Source organism: Haemorhous mexicanus, chromosome Z (assembly GCF_027477595.1).
Source record: "Haemorhous mexicanus isolate bHaeMex1 chromosome Z, bHaeMex1.pri, whole genome shotgun sequence".
Classification (NCBI taxonomy): domain Eukaryota; kingdom Metazoa; phylum Chordata; class Aves; order Passeriformes; family Fringillidae; genus Haemorhous; species Haemorhous mexicanus.
The window spans coordinates 675,892-690,613 of NC_082381.1; the positions used below are offsets into that span (position 1 = coordinate 675,892).

The window sequence follows — 14,722 nt, forward strand, 5'->3', positions numbered from 1 at the left end:
AGTCTTTATATGGTAGCATAATTCTCTTCTAATGTTCTCTTAGTTTAAGGATCGTATATTCAAAGTTTTCCTGTTATTTCCTAGTTCCTGCTGTTCAGTTTTACATATACTCAAATTTCCAACTTCATACCCTTGAAAAATTTTAAGCATGTCTGTCATATTTAACATAAAATAATATGCTTTATCCAGTTTATCAGAGTACCTATTCTTTTTCAGTATAGCAAAACTTTTCTGTTAAAGTGAGATCTGTTAATAGGTGATTGTTTGCTTTTTAAAATCTCTCTTGGTATGCAGGGTTCTCTGTCTTAGCTGAAAGAACAAACAAAATCACCCTCCTCCTCTAAATGCCCACATTTCACACCCTGACATACTTCAGAAGCACAAAGGTATACCTTTCCATATATGATACAGAATATAAGTATACAAATATGATAAGGTATGTGATTTCCTCAAGCAATCCTGTTTTTCCTAAGCCTTTAAAAAGTTCTTAATTATTTTTCACGTTCAGCATACAGCTGGAGAATATATAATATATGTACCAGATGATGATGCTGCAATGCTGCTTCCCAGTCAGGTGAGAAACAGAGGTCAGTAAACTTGACAGCAGTAAAACAAACGGTACAGGACACGGGGATACACATGTCGGGAATTTTACTTGCACACCAAGATGTCGGTCAAGCTTTGAAAGCTGCCCAAAAAGTTGCATTAAGCATTAATTTCAGGGTTGTATAATATCGGTGTCCCGTCCCACTGGAAAACGGGCAGTCGGGGAGGATTCTTTTTGATAGCTTTCTCAGACAAGAATAAAGCGTAAACGCAGCGATATTAGATCTGAGACCCATTTACTGATACAGAAGAGGGAGCGTTCCTGCAAAGGCGAGTTAGGGAAAGGAGCACAGAGGGAAAAAGAGAGACGGAGAAAGAAACCGAAGACAGGGACAGCGCTACCACAAGAACCCTGGCGCTCTGGCAGCGCCGACTTGGCAGGCGGAGCGTGTGTGCTGCGAACCGCGGGGTGTTGGCACAGCTCCCACGGCGGGCTGGGCGCGATTTCCAAACAGCAGCAGGCTGCGTGCTCCTTCCGTCGGCAGGGAACAGGCTGTCCTGGTCCGGGCGCAGTCCTGGAGCGCCTGCGGGCTCCCAGCTCGGGGCGCGACCGAGTGCAGGCGGCGGCGGTGCCCGCTCCTCGGCGAGGCAGGAACACGAGGCCGTCCCTGCGGAGAGCTGGTGCGCGGAATGGTGATGCAGGGCGAGGCAGGCTCGGGCAGAAAGCAGGACCACTGGGAGAAAAAGCGGGAATCCGGAGGCGGAGGAGAGGGGCCAAGCTGCCCCTTCGAGCGACCCCCTGACCCCTCTAAGAAACTCAAAGCAAAACTGGTCGGCGTAGTGTCGCGGCCAGCTGCTCTGATCGGCTACGGCTCCTCCCACAGCGCGTTTGGCGCGCATTTTTGGCGCGTATTTTTGGCGGGCATTTTTGGCGGGCATTTGACCCACCGGCCAGTGCGGGGGGGATCACTCACTGCCCGATTATGGAGGCTTTCTCTGCTCTGCTTGGTTGCCAGGCAAAGGCCTCCAAGCACATATACAGCCCCTGTAACATATGTTGAGGCATAAATAAGGATAAAATTGGTCCCTCTCACTGTGTCATATATTCTTTGTATCATCCTACTGCATTACAAGATTGGGAGCACATCGCGTCAGAAGTTGTTTGTAGAGAAGTTCTGCAGAGAGTTTCTTGATTTCAAAATGGTCACTCACACTGGCAAATAAGCACTGCCAGAATATCAGTCTGGCCTCAAAAGTTTTGCTGTTGATGTATTTTTATATGGAAGCAAAATTTAGCAAAAGAAATTTGACTATTGCTGCACCTTCAATAACCATTTTTGTAACAGAGAAGAGGTTCAGACCTCAGAGTCTGAACTCCCTTTAAACAATCTAACTGAATAATCCTGCAGCTCTTCGTGCATCATCTACAAGTCTGACTGCAGTAAAGCCACTGTATTGCAAAAAGCACCAAACCATGGTTATTGAAGGTGCAGCATGACCATAATTAGAAGCGCCCATGACCCAGGGATGCTTTTGTTGCTCACATCTTATAAATATAAAGTGGAGAATTTCAAGAGGATTGAAAAAACATCAAACTCTTTCTGAAGACTTGCCCACTGGAAACTGGAGCTGCATTCATCCTTGAATTTTCTGTGGTGGTTATTCTTCCTCTCAACTCACTTACCTGTGCTGCCAGCACAGAGGTGGGTTTTCCATCCTGCTTCCTTACATCCTCTCTGGGGTCACACAGCAAAAGCCACAGGCTACCTTGTGGTTTGTACCCTCTCTCTTGAGCACAGGGGTACTTGCTCCCAATAGTCTAGACTCTGGTCCACACTGGAGGGGCATGGGACACTTCCTCTCTAATCTGCTGAAGTCTTTTGAGTCCGTCCGCACTCTTGGACAGTCTTTCCACAGACGAGGAGCAGGTCAGTAGGGAGAAAAAAAGATGATCATCACATGGCTGTACCTAGGTAATCACCTAAAGCACTTTGTTCTCCTCCTGTCATGGAAGTCAATGCCAATGAGTTGGTGTACGATGATCATGTGCTCCATACAAACTCCTGTCATGTGGATTGTGCACACTGGACCTCATTTGGATGCACATTATTTGAATCCCTAGAGATTACCTCCAGAACATTCATTCTCCCAGGTACTGGATACCTTTCTCCATGGTGTCCCACCCACCTAGGGTGCACTACTAGATCACCCCTGAGAGAGTACCTTTCTCTCATGCTTGACAGGAGTCACCTCCAAAGGCTGAGAGCTTCTGTCCTCTTCCCAATGCCCTTGTCAATGCCCAGATCATGGCACAGCCATCCCCGCTGCTTGGCTTCACTGCCATCTAGTTCTATATCATGGGCCATGATATGGCAGCATTGGAGCAGCTGGGGCTGACCCAGCTGGTGGTGAAATCTCTGCAGATCCCACAGCTCACCCAGGGGTACAGATTGGTGATTATCTCTGGCCCTGCCTCTTCCTCCTGTTGTGAGGGTCCTGCTTCTTCTTCATCCCTTGCTAAAGAAACTGATTTGGTTTTGGATTTCTTCTTTGTAGGGGCAACTTCTGGCACTGGGTTGTTCCTGTGGTTCAGTTGCAGTTGCGTGGCCCCACTGCCTGTTTTTCTGCTTTCCTCCTCTTCCCCCTGAAGGTGCAGTCTAGTATCACACAGTGTCCAATAAACAGTAGCCAGAGTTCAGGCATACTGTAGAACTTCCCTCCTCTCTGGAACTGCCACACCATTTTTCTTTCAATTATTCTGCTACTTTAACAGGGTCTTGTAGTTGTTCAGGGTTGAATGGAGACCCTTCCAACAAGAGACAATACCAGACAGCTCTCTCTGCCTCCATTTCTTGACAGGAAGAAACCCTTTCTCCCCAGAGGAGAGTCGTTTTTCAGAAGGTGCAATGGCAGGAAGTGATATAGAATGGCCTCTCTGTGCTGGCCATTCCCACTCCCAGCTACTGTAAAAATTAACCCTGTTCTACCCAGAAACAGAGTGGTCTTTTGGTTCAGTTTGGTTTGCTTTTCTTTCTCCATAAATTTAACAAAAACCTTTCAACTGCATGTTGTACCACAGAAGTACCAGGTTTAAGACATGAAGGGTTGTTGTTTGCCTACAGTGACTGCAAGCCATCAGAGAACAATACTCTGTGCATCTGCTAGAGGGCTACATTTTGGGCTGCCCAAGTGGAAAGAGCAAAAAAACTTGCTTTGCATAACACACTACAAAGAGGCAATCAGGCTGTTGTTCCAAATATTTGCTTTTTATAAATTTAAGCACAAATTTTGTGCAGGATTGTGAAGTAAAGACCTGTAAATAAAAACCAAATGAGTTTCTAGCAAGTGTCTATTCCAAAGGAAAACTTGATGAAAACTTTCAGGTCCCCTCTAGTCTTCTTCTGGGGGAGAGGTCCCTACAAAGCAGAATGGGAACCTTTCAGAAGTGTATTCTTCCCCAGAAATCTCTATAGGCCAGAGTATCTTCAAAGGAGGAGAAAACTTATTTTCTTTTCCCCTGCTGGAGAGCATATGTACACTCTTTTTTCTGCAATATTTCCAATAACATTGCATACATTTTGCTATTTATATTTCCAAGTTTTCCTGTTACCCACTGGGAGTCTTCAAGGCTGCAGCCCCTCTCTGCCTCTGCTGTCTCTTGAACAGTCAGTTCTGGATCTTCTTCTCTACTGAGCTCCAGCTGCAAAGAGCATTCATACTTTAATTGATGGGATCCACTATCCCTCTTCCTTCATCTGAGCAGCCTCATGTCTATCAGAGCATCATCTTGGGAAATAGGCATCATGGGTTTGGGTCCACCCAAAACTGAACAGAAATTAAAACTGCAGTTTCCTGGCTAGGGCAAGTGCCCTGCCTCTACACTTAGACTGAGGATCTGCAGCAGGGGAAGCTTCACATCATCTGAGCTGTGATTGTCACAATCTCAGCTCTGCGCATCTGTACCTGGCCTCCAGCAGCCTTGCTGAAGCTGACCTCTGTCCCCTGCTGGTAGACATCAACTTCTGGCAAGGGTTCAGGGCCTTACTGATACCCCTCTATTACCAGAGTAAAACTTCTTTCTGAGGTGGGAACATGACCTCCAAACACTTCTAGCAGTTTATGAGAAATTGAAGGTGTTTTATCAGTCCTTGTGGAAAGATAGTCTTCATTTTAGACAAGCTACAACGTAAGAGTGGCTTTCCCATCTGTTTCCTTTGATGAGTAGGAAGCTTTGATGTCACCTGCTCATCCTCCTGATCCCTCATCATGTTTTAGCTGTGGGTTTGGGTGGTAGGATGCTTTCAGTTCTACTCTGAACATAAACCATACCAGTTTTTAAAGCCTCAACCTTCTTCCATCAGTCAAAATGACACTCAATTTTTGAAAACCTGATACGCATCTCCACCCTCCAGTAAATCAACTGCACCACTCAGCTTGGTGTCTCCTGCAAATATGTTGAGAGTATTCTCGATCCCACTATGTCATTGATGATGATACTGAATAGTATTGGTCCTAGGACAGACCCCTCAACCACAGCACTTACTACTGTTCTCTATTTTGTCATCGAGCTGTTTGTTGGCTGCGACATTTTGGGTGCAGCCACCCAGCCAATTCCTTAACCATCAAATATCTCGCCCATCAAACTTCCTCCATTTTAATGTCACAGGCCTTAGAAAAATACTTGCCCGCCTGATCTGTGTCCTCTGGCTTAAGTAGCCTGGTTAGGAGTTTAGATTGAAAATTTATTTCCTCATATAATAGCAGAGTCTGTTAAATGGAGTCTACACATGTTATATGTCTGCAGTTCTTTCATGATCAAATGTCTGCCTTTGGTAACAGGCTGAATAGGGCTGAAATTAGGAGAAAAGCTGGCAGCTGCATTTACTCACTGAACGTCTGGACTAAGGAATTAATTTTAAAACATATTATTTGTAAATAACATCAGAGTTTACACATTTCTTATCATTGAGATATGTGGCCTTGCCTTGTTGCATGAATGTGTGATATATGGGGAATGGCTACTGTCCAGTATCAGCCCACTGTGCAAAGAAACTGAAGTTTCAGAGTGGGAACTGGGGTTTCTAAAAGCTCAGGACTTGTCAGCTGCAGTGATGTATGTCACGTATCCTCACCTGTGTATTCATACTAGAAGGAGGGTTTAACATTCAGGGTGATATGGAGAAGGCCCAAGAAACTCCCCCTCCTTCTCTTGCACCATTATTCATTTTCATATTGCATGCCCATCATTTAAATTAGTGCTCACAAAAATGATGAACTAATACACTTGTTTGAGACAAGGCAGCTGGGCAGATGCTCCATAAAGCTCTTCACAGGAACTTCATCTCAAACCTCCTCTGTTTCAGCCAAGATAGTCTCAATTACTGTCAGGAGGCACAGTGTTGGCAGCTCTGGGACAGCACACTTCAGTGTTCAGCTCTGTATCCTCAATAATACATGAGGCCATTGCCTACTACTGGCTGGCAGGTGCAAACTCCCTGCATCATACAGGCAGAGTGCACCTGTGACTCTCTTTTGACTCTCCCTTCACTTTATCAGAACTTTGCTTTATCACAACTCACAAAACGTAAACATAAACCCTGGCTTTAAACTTCCTGGCACTTGACAGCTTTGACACCAAGTGATGGAAAGTGTCAGCTAATTAAAAAGTTCATTTCTTTTTCGAATGCCACTCTTTGTTATGAAAATGTCTACTCAAAGTGCAGCCTACACATTACCCTGTAGAGAAGGAACCCAAACTGCAAAAATCACACTGCTGTATTTAATTATGAATCAGAGGATTTTACAAAGAACAGTAAATTGCATAGTGAAAGGCTATTTTCTGTGGTGGAGAACACATTAAAACAATCCTCTTCAACCCCAAGCAACCCTTGCTTGCTACAATTGCTAATTTTAGACACAAGCTTATAAACTACTGCTACTCTTTTCTGCTTTGGCATGCATTTATATTGTTTTCCCCCCAGATCAAATGCCTACTATGACTGGATGCAAATCACACAGAGGTCCAAATCCTTTAACTGGAGCACAGCAAAACTGCAAGCTCAGACATTTTAGAAGCCAATAACCAACAGCAAGATGCATGCATATTGCAGGAACAGGTATACAACTTCCAGAAATTTCTTTTCCTTTAAACTTAGATTTTAATTTCCTCGACTATTCTTTTTCTGCACTATCATAGAGAACAGCTTTAAAATATGTCACCACCAGGGAGTGAGGAGTTAACAAAGTCTGAATGCATGAGGAGATTGGTCTAGATGGGAGTCACTGCATGTCCAAGAGAAGCAGAGCTGATGAAAGACAGGTATGTGTGACTGCTTTTTGCAGCAGTGAGAAGCCAAACATTGAGCTTCAGGTAGGGAGTATGTGAGGGAAACCTGAAGTGCTGGCATGAAACCAGCAGCTGAAGCTTTGTGACCTTATTTTCAAGGAGTTGTACCTATAAAAAGGTGAATTAGTCACAGAATGTGGATGAGGAAAAGCAGCCTATCAAAAGAACAAATAGGGAGAAGAAGCAGGAAAGGATGACATGGCAAAGTTTCTCGTTAAGGTTTAATTGTTAGTGTCAGTGGTGACCAGGAAATTAAGAGTTTGGTCGTGTAGAGAGTGCAGGCAGAAGTGGACAAAAGGAGAGAGGGACTCTTTTCATTGAGAGGTGTAGGTCCACCTCCATGGCATGCCATCAGCAATGACTCAAGTTGGGAAGAGATGGGGAATGGGGTGGCTCTTGGAACTGTGTGAATGTAACTGTGGTTTTGAGCTGTCATAAGCATGTCAGGGGAAAGTATCTATCTGCATTGTGAGGAGAAAACAGGAACAGGCTGCTTCCAGCATTATAATCCATTATAATTCTTCCCCAACTCTTTTCCAGTCCTGTCTTCTCAAAACTGTACTCTGCCTCAGCAACTTGCAGTGACTGAACTTTCTTCTAAGTAAGGAAGATACTTCAAGAAACATAGTGCAGAAAGACTTGTCTTTTACTCAAATCCCAGTCCTTATTTTAAAAAAAATCCTGCAAGAACTCAAGACATATTTGGTAGTTACCCAGTTTTTCAGTAAATATTTTATTTAAGCAATCCTTCCCCATTTCTTCTTCCCTTTTCCCAACAGATGTGTTCAGGGACACTCCGCCTGAAAAATCAGCCTGAAGAATACAAACACAGTGTAGGAAAGGTCTTGCTTTACTCTCCAGGCTCATTTCTTTTGATCAAGTCATTATCTCATGACTGTAAGCAACAGACTCCTCCTGATACGAGTACATTTGCTTGTTGAGCTTGTTACATGCCCCAGGGCTAGTAATCCTATGGGGAAGGAAAATATTTTTCATTTTTTTCACCATATTTCTTCAAGAGGCAGCAAAAAAACTCCTTTTATGAATGCCCAGCAGTCTGATTCTGAAAAAATTCTCAGAATTTTTTGCAAGTCAGAGAAATGGTCAGTGTACCACTCTGCAAATCAGCAAGGTCAGTCTTACAATGTGGCAAAAACACCACTTGAAAAGAGATGGCTTTTGTTGAGTACCCAGCTCAACAAAAAGCCAATACCTTTTGCTGTTGCCATTCAGGGGGAGGTGGTAGAGGCTTGGAGCAGACTCTGGGAGTTGAGGTGCAGATGCAAGTGGGTCAGCATCTACTGAAGAGTGTCTGCCACAAAGCACTCAATCTCTGTATAAACCACAAGTCAGTTAAACCACTGGTTGGGAACCCTGCCTGCTGAGCAGAGAGCTGCAAAGATTTTCATTATGTTTTGTAGCATGTGTAATCTAACAATGACGAAAGAAATAAGTTTACCTCCTTTGCTTCATGCTCCTGGATTATCTTCACATTAAATATCTTAGCACCATGCAGTGCATTTGCTGGCAGCTCTTCTTCTTGTTGGTGAAGCCTATGCTCAAGGGACCAAACTAGCTGATAGACTGTATGCTATATCATGCTATGCTATGATAGACTGACTGCTTAATTACTTTCTTGTTATTCCAGTGTTGGTTTAATTGCAATAGAAAAAAAACCAAACTTGAGGGTGATTGCACTTGGATTTAAAATACTAAGTTATAATACAGCAGCTCATCCAGTTAAAGCTCATTGCTATGATGAAAAATACTTAGGTGCACCTACAAAGAGGAACAACTGTAAAAACAGTGTAAGCAAGCTCTGTACTGTGAGTTATCAGCAGGAATGTAACAACAGCCTCTCAGATTAACCAGCCTTAGTGAATTCTGAGTGCTCTGACATCCAACTAAATTAATAATTTTCTGTGAACTCACATAAAGTTAAATTTTATTTACTGAGAACAGAGTCAATTTAATGATTGTGAGATGCCTTATTCTTTTTTGATTGTTTATGAACAGACAAGTTGCTTTTGGGATAAAGCCTGCCAAATCAGACAGGTTAGAAATGGCCTTCAGAATCAGTCTGGAAAAGGAAGATATGTTGGAATATTCATGGCATAAGACAGGATTGGCTCTTTACAAGGAGGCCACCTACACAAAGCAATATAGACAAACTGTGAAAATGGGCTCACTCACAAACTTAAATTGTGATTTTAAATTGTCTCATTGTAGCAGGAGAATCATATTTAATCAATAAGCATTCTTAGCCTTGCCTCTGTGTGTTGTATTTTCAGTGAGATCAATTTTGAGTGAGGCATTTTTCAACAAACAGATGTTTGTTGTCTCTCCTCCCCCCACCCCCATTCCTTCATGTAATGGAACTTAAAATACTAAAATCCTGCACAAAGAATTCCCTTGCCCATCACAGCACCCATGAAAAAACAAGAACATAGGATTTCAAAGACAGAGGCTTCAGAATATCTAACAGAGTGATGCTTAGAAGTGTGTTTAATTCTGGAAACATGCATAACCAGCTCAGATATTACCACCAATGTAGACATTTGAAATTGTGTACAAAAAAAAAGACAAGAAGAAATCACACGCAGGCTGGTGGGACAAGTTAAGAAGATACAAGGCTTGCAGTGTATTAAAGAAATGTGCAAAACTGACAACAGGCAACAAACATTCACACCTTGTTGAGTCACAAATTTGTTTTTTTTAAAACAAAATAGGCTGACCAGCGTTTCTGATTTTACCAATAGTATGTTGCTCTTCAGGTAGGATACAGCCAAAAGGTTACACAAGCTGCAAAGTTTAACTCTTTCAAAGTCATGATGTAACGAAAGCTTGTTTAAGTCCATGGCTTTCTACAGACCATTCATTTGACTAGCATTCTTTTAAATACACAAACAGAAGGATCAAAGTAACTGTCACATAAGAACTTGGCTATCATCTTCTCTGCAAAACAAAGAAATCCAGGATGATCCTTCATGAGCAGTGCAACCAACACGTATTTCTTTGGACGAATACATATTCACATGTGTTTGCAAAGTATTTCTAAATAGACTTTTCAAAAAGTATTTTTAGAGTAGTGCAATATAACTTTATCTGCAATTGCAACCAGTGAGAGGTAATCCAGAGAGGACCACAGACCCCCTTGAGGATGCAGTCCTGTCATTCTCCCCTGGGCAAAAAAATCCCCTTTAATGTCACTGGGAACTAATAATGAGGAACTGTGCACAGGTAGTCCCTCAGGAATGAGTCTCTGCTCACTATGTGGGGAGCTGAGTGTGGAAGTCTGCATGCAGCTACCAGAATATATCCCCAAGTACTCGTTATGCAGTGGCCACTAAGACATTTGAAATGTAAATGTTTCTCATCTATGTTCCATGTTATTTATAATATAATGCAGTTTCCATGCAGTAGGGAAAGATTTTATCAGAAGAACTGACATTATTAACTAAAGTAAAAACCCTGGTATATCAGTTTTATCCCAACTGCATTTTTTTTCTCTACACGGTATTTCACATTGGTAACAGGCAACGTTATACCATAAAGCATATTAATATGATCTTGTGATTTGAATGAAAACCTTTCCTGCAAGATATCCATATTAAAATAGTTATGTGCACAAAAAGTGTTCATAGCATGACACCCAAAGCAGTATGGAGTTAGTTTTACCCATTAGAGCTAAGCTTTGTAGTACAAATGAAGACTACTGGTACATGTAGAAAAATATGACAGGCAATCAGTTACAAACCTGGCAGTATTTTGAAGCAGAGATTTTTAGGTCTTACAATGGAATGATAAAGACAGCAGGAACTGCTTTTGGGAGCTCCAGAAAGAGATTTGCATTCCGTGTTTCTCACTGTCTTATAAGCAGCCCTACCACATAGAAAAATGTTGTACCAGGAGTTAACATCAGGGTCTGAAATTTAAAAAAATCTGCTAAAACCTAAGTGCAGTAGGCTCCACTACATTGTATTTCTCTTGCAATATATAAAACATATAAAATTGTAATGATGACTTACTGGATAAAAATATTAATGCTCACAAATAAAATACGAGAAATTTCTGAGTCAGATTTAGACGTTTTGTAGGTTTAGTTAGCATGATTTGACTATCTCATGTATCTTTGACCACCAAGTAGCAATATATATTCTCCATTTTAGATGGACTCATTTAAGTTGTTACATTGTTTCTAACAAGGCTTTAAAAGACTAAAACCCTACTTGAAACAAATGTCTTTACAATGAGAAACATATTTGCCATGAGAAACCATTTTCCACCTTTTAATACTGTTACAAAATCTCCCCAGTAGATAAAAAGGCAAGATAAACAAAAATCTTGGAGAAAGGAAATGCTTCTTAGGCTTGCTCTTTTATCTACTCTTGGCAGATGCTGGTCTCCTCAACACATGAAGTTGGCTAGGCAGGATTATTTTTCTTTCTCTTGCTTGGGCTGTGAGTAGGATCTTGTTTCAGTTCATGGTATTGCATCTGTTTAAACACAAAGTTCAGAAAGAAAGTTGTCAGGTGGCACTTGTTAGGAAAAAAAGAAAGAGATCCTTTTTTTCTGTCAGGAGATAAAAGGTTAAAAAAAGAAGACTTTCCCCCTAAAAACGACACGGGATTTGCAGATGAGATTCACCAACACCAGAACGACAGGTCTAGAATAAGAAGGAAAACCAACACTAGGAAAATCCTACCAGGAAATAACACTGCATGCTGATGTAAACTTAGAAAAGACTAGGGTTTTTTTTCGTTTTCTCCATGAGCTCTAGCAGACAATAAACACTATCATCTTGACCATATTGGATACCATTCTTCATAATGTTTCTTCAAAGCTTGGTTATTTCTAGATGCCTACCACAGAGGGTATTAGATACAGAGAGAGTGTTTGGACCTGTATTTCCTACTTAATACCAGTTCTGAACTAAACTAGAGATATGGGAAGTCTGTAATCTTTGTGACACCAGATGTGATTTATGTGCTTGATGCTATCTTAAATCCTCCATCATGCTCTCTGGGGATTGTGTACAGCATCATAAGAGCTTGTAACTCACAACTTTTTTTTTTTTTTTTTTTTTTTTCTTCTTTCTGAAAGGAATTTATGAGCCCAGTGGAACTGTGGCCACAGCAAAAGCTTTTACCCCCTAGAAGGGAAAGGCCAAAATGTTCTCAGAGTGCTGAGCAATGCTGTCTGCTTTTTCCATTATTTGACCTTGCTGTTCCTTCTCTGCCTTCTGAGAGCCACAGCTCCAGTGTTTCCTATATAGTGCCTTATCCCAGTCAGATTCACATCATGCTGGATGCTGTTTAATACAAGCTCTAGCCACCACCTCACAAATACTTGTCCTTCTACTGATTTTTTCCAAGGATCCTAAGAAGCACAACCAATGCAGGAACTTCTTTCTCATTGGATAATGATCTAGCAGCCTCCTTCTGTTTAATGGACTATGCTCAGCTTGAGTTTGCAGTTGCTTTCTGCCAAGGAATATAATAGTAAATCAAAATAACTGCTTTAAAAGTGATAAAATAAAATAAAATAAAATAAAATAAAATAAAATAAAATAAAATAAAATAAAATAAAATAAAATAAAATAAAATAAAATAAAATAAAATAAATATTATACACACCACTTGCACATCGGAAGGAACTCTAGACAGAAAGTCAAGTAGCTCGTTGTTATCAATTGCATATGGATTTCGAATCTTCTTTGTAAATTTATTGATGCCTGCAAAAGTGAAAGTTCAAATGTTACTATCATAAGATACAAGATATCAAAAGATACATAATTTTGGCAAAATTTTGAAACAGATTTTAGGATCCATTCTGAATCCTGACAGTAGCAGTGAATGAATGCATGAATTGTAAACTTGGGCTCCAAAGGTTTGACTCTACTTCTGTGGTTGCCTGTTTCAAAATGCAAAAGTTCTAGGGACATTTACAAATTCCTTCAATATATTTTTTTGGAAAGTAACAGAAACTGTGATTATTATAAGGAAGCTGGAAAAGCAGAGGCATAAAAAGTACTTAATTTCTGTAACAGAGAGGATGAGCAGAATTGGGCTTAACTGGAGGACACAAAATTCATATAAGATTCAGAAGATTCAAGGAAAGTATTTTTCATGCTAATGACAATGAAACATATGGGAAGCACAAAGTCTGCATCATATGAAAGCTTTAGAGGCGTTTGCACAAACCTCTGTGTGAGAATGACAGATAGAGACAAGCTGATGGCAGTGCAGAGGAGAGAGGATATGCCTCCCTTGGACATCATGGTCTTATAATGCCTATTGGGAATTATTATTCAGAAGCACCAAGAAAAATCATCCACAAAATAATCAGGAAGCAGGCTTTTAAATTAGACATATTTTCTTAATTACATACCGAGTCAGATTCATACACTTTGAGAATGTGGTCTGTGGGCTCTGCTAACACTCTAAAACATGGACAGGAACAGTGCAAACTGCATTGACTCTCATGTGAGCAGGAGAAAGCCAGGACACTATCAAAAATATGCCTTTCTGTGTAATATCCAGGTTCTATCAGATCTAAGACAATACAGTTTATCTTCCACAAAGTCTTTGGTGCCCAGACTTTTCAGAAAGCTTTAGCAAGGACATAAAGCCTTTGGATACAGCAGGCAAGATCCAGTGTCCACAACACCCACAGCGTCCCACTGCACGATTCCTCAGTTCTGCAGTGCAGATAGGAGATGCTGCCCTCCCTTTATATGGTGTTGGATAGTGAGTGTTCAGAAGGAACATCTGACCTTCAAACACCTTTGTTTAAGAAGATGTTTTGCATCAGCAAGTGACTGCAAAATTTAAGGTTGAATGCCACTGTTCATTGCACATGGCCACTGGACCGCCCATGAGTGAATTCTGGTGGTATGATCTCACTTTATCACAGTGGATAAAGAAAAATAACAGCCAGCACGTGAAACCTCAAGAAAGGAAAAGTGCTGCACAGATGAGAGGAGAAGCTACAGGAGAAGCAGAATACAACAAGGGGATCGGTCTTTTCCAACAGTTTGAAAATTTTCAGGCTAAAATAATTACGGTTTTTTCCACATAAACAGATGTAGCTGTTACCAGGACTCAGCACTTCATCAAGTGGGATTGGGATGGAGATGTGATTTCTGCTCCACCCCACCTGACACACCACATCTTCAAGGACCAGCAGTCTCCACTGGGAGAAACACAGCCAGGAAAGGATGGAGAATTTCTTGCTAGGGCAGGTTGAAAGAGGCAGACCCTCTGGATGCACAGAAGAAAGAAAGCTATATAAAAGATGACACATAATACGAAGAAATTTTAATTTAAAAACTCTGCCTTCCAAAGAACAAAATGGACAGATGCTGCTACAGACCAGCTCAAAGATTCCTATGGAAGTAAGTCAAAAAAGAGAAATCAATGGCTTCCCACAGGCAGGATGGATGAATAGGTTGAAGAAATATGCACAGGAGAGGCTAGAAACATGCAGTGATGGCGAAAACAGGTAGGCCTTTGGAATACTGCAATTTTTGAAGGGACAGCTGCTCAAAGCTATTCTCAGCATGACATAGCTCTGTGAGAATTCATTTCACCCTGAGGAGGTCTGGACTGTGGGACCTGCACCTATGCAGTACCTGTCTGGTCTCCTGCCACCATGCAGAAGAAAAACATTCCTAAAGAAGGGATCCACATACACTTGCTGAGTAAGTAGTCACCTGAACTGAAATGCAGGAGAAAAATGTGGAGTCAAAATCTCTAGTGAACCAAGGGGCTTGAAGTTGTATCTACATAGCCTGTGTAACTTGAAGGTGGGGAGGGAAGAGATGCAGAG

At 41.5% G+C, this 14,722-nt stretch overlaps 1 protein-coding gene across 1 annotated transcript in view; it reads right to left on the reverse strand.

The window, feature by feature from the left end:
- Positions 1-9,509: 9,509 nt before the first annotated feature.
- The window catches only part of MCTP1 (multiple C2 and transmembrane domain containing 1), a 210,836-nt gene continuing 205,623 nt past the window's right edge, over positions 9,510-14,722 (reverse strand). Inside the window, exons 19-20 of the mRNA XM_059836614.1 lie at positions 12,529-12,626; positions 9,510-11,388 (exon numbers count right to left, since the gene is read on the reverse strand). Coding sequence (XP_059692597.1) covers positions 11,317-11,388; positions 12,529-12,626 — 170 coding nt within the window. The 3' untranslated portion in view covers positions 9,510-11,316. The remainder of the gene's footprint in view (positions 11,389-12,528; positions 12,627-14,722) is intronic.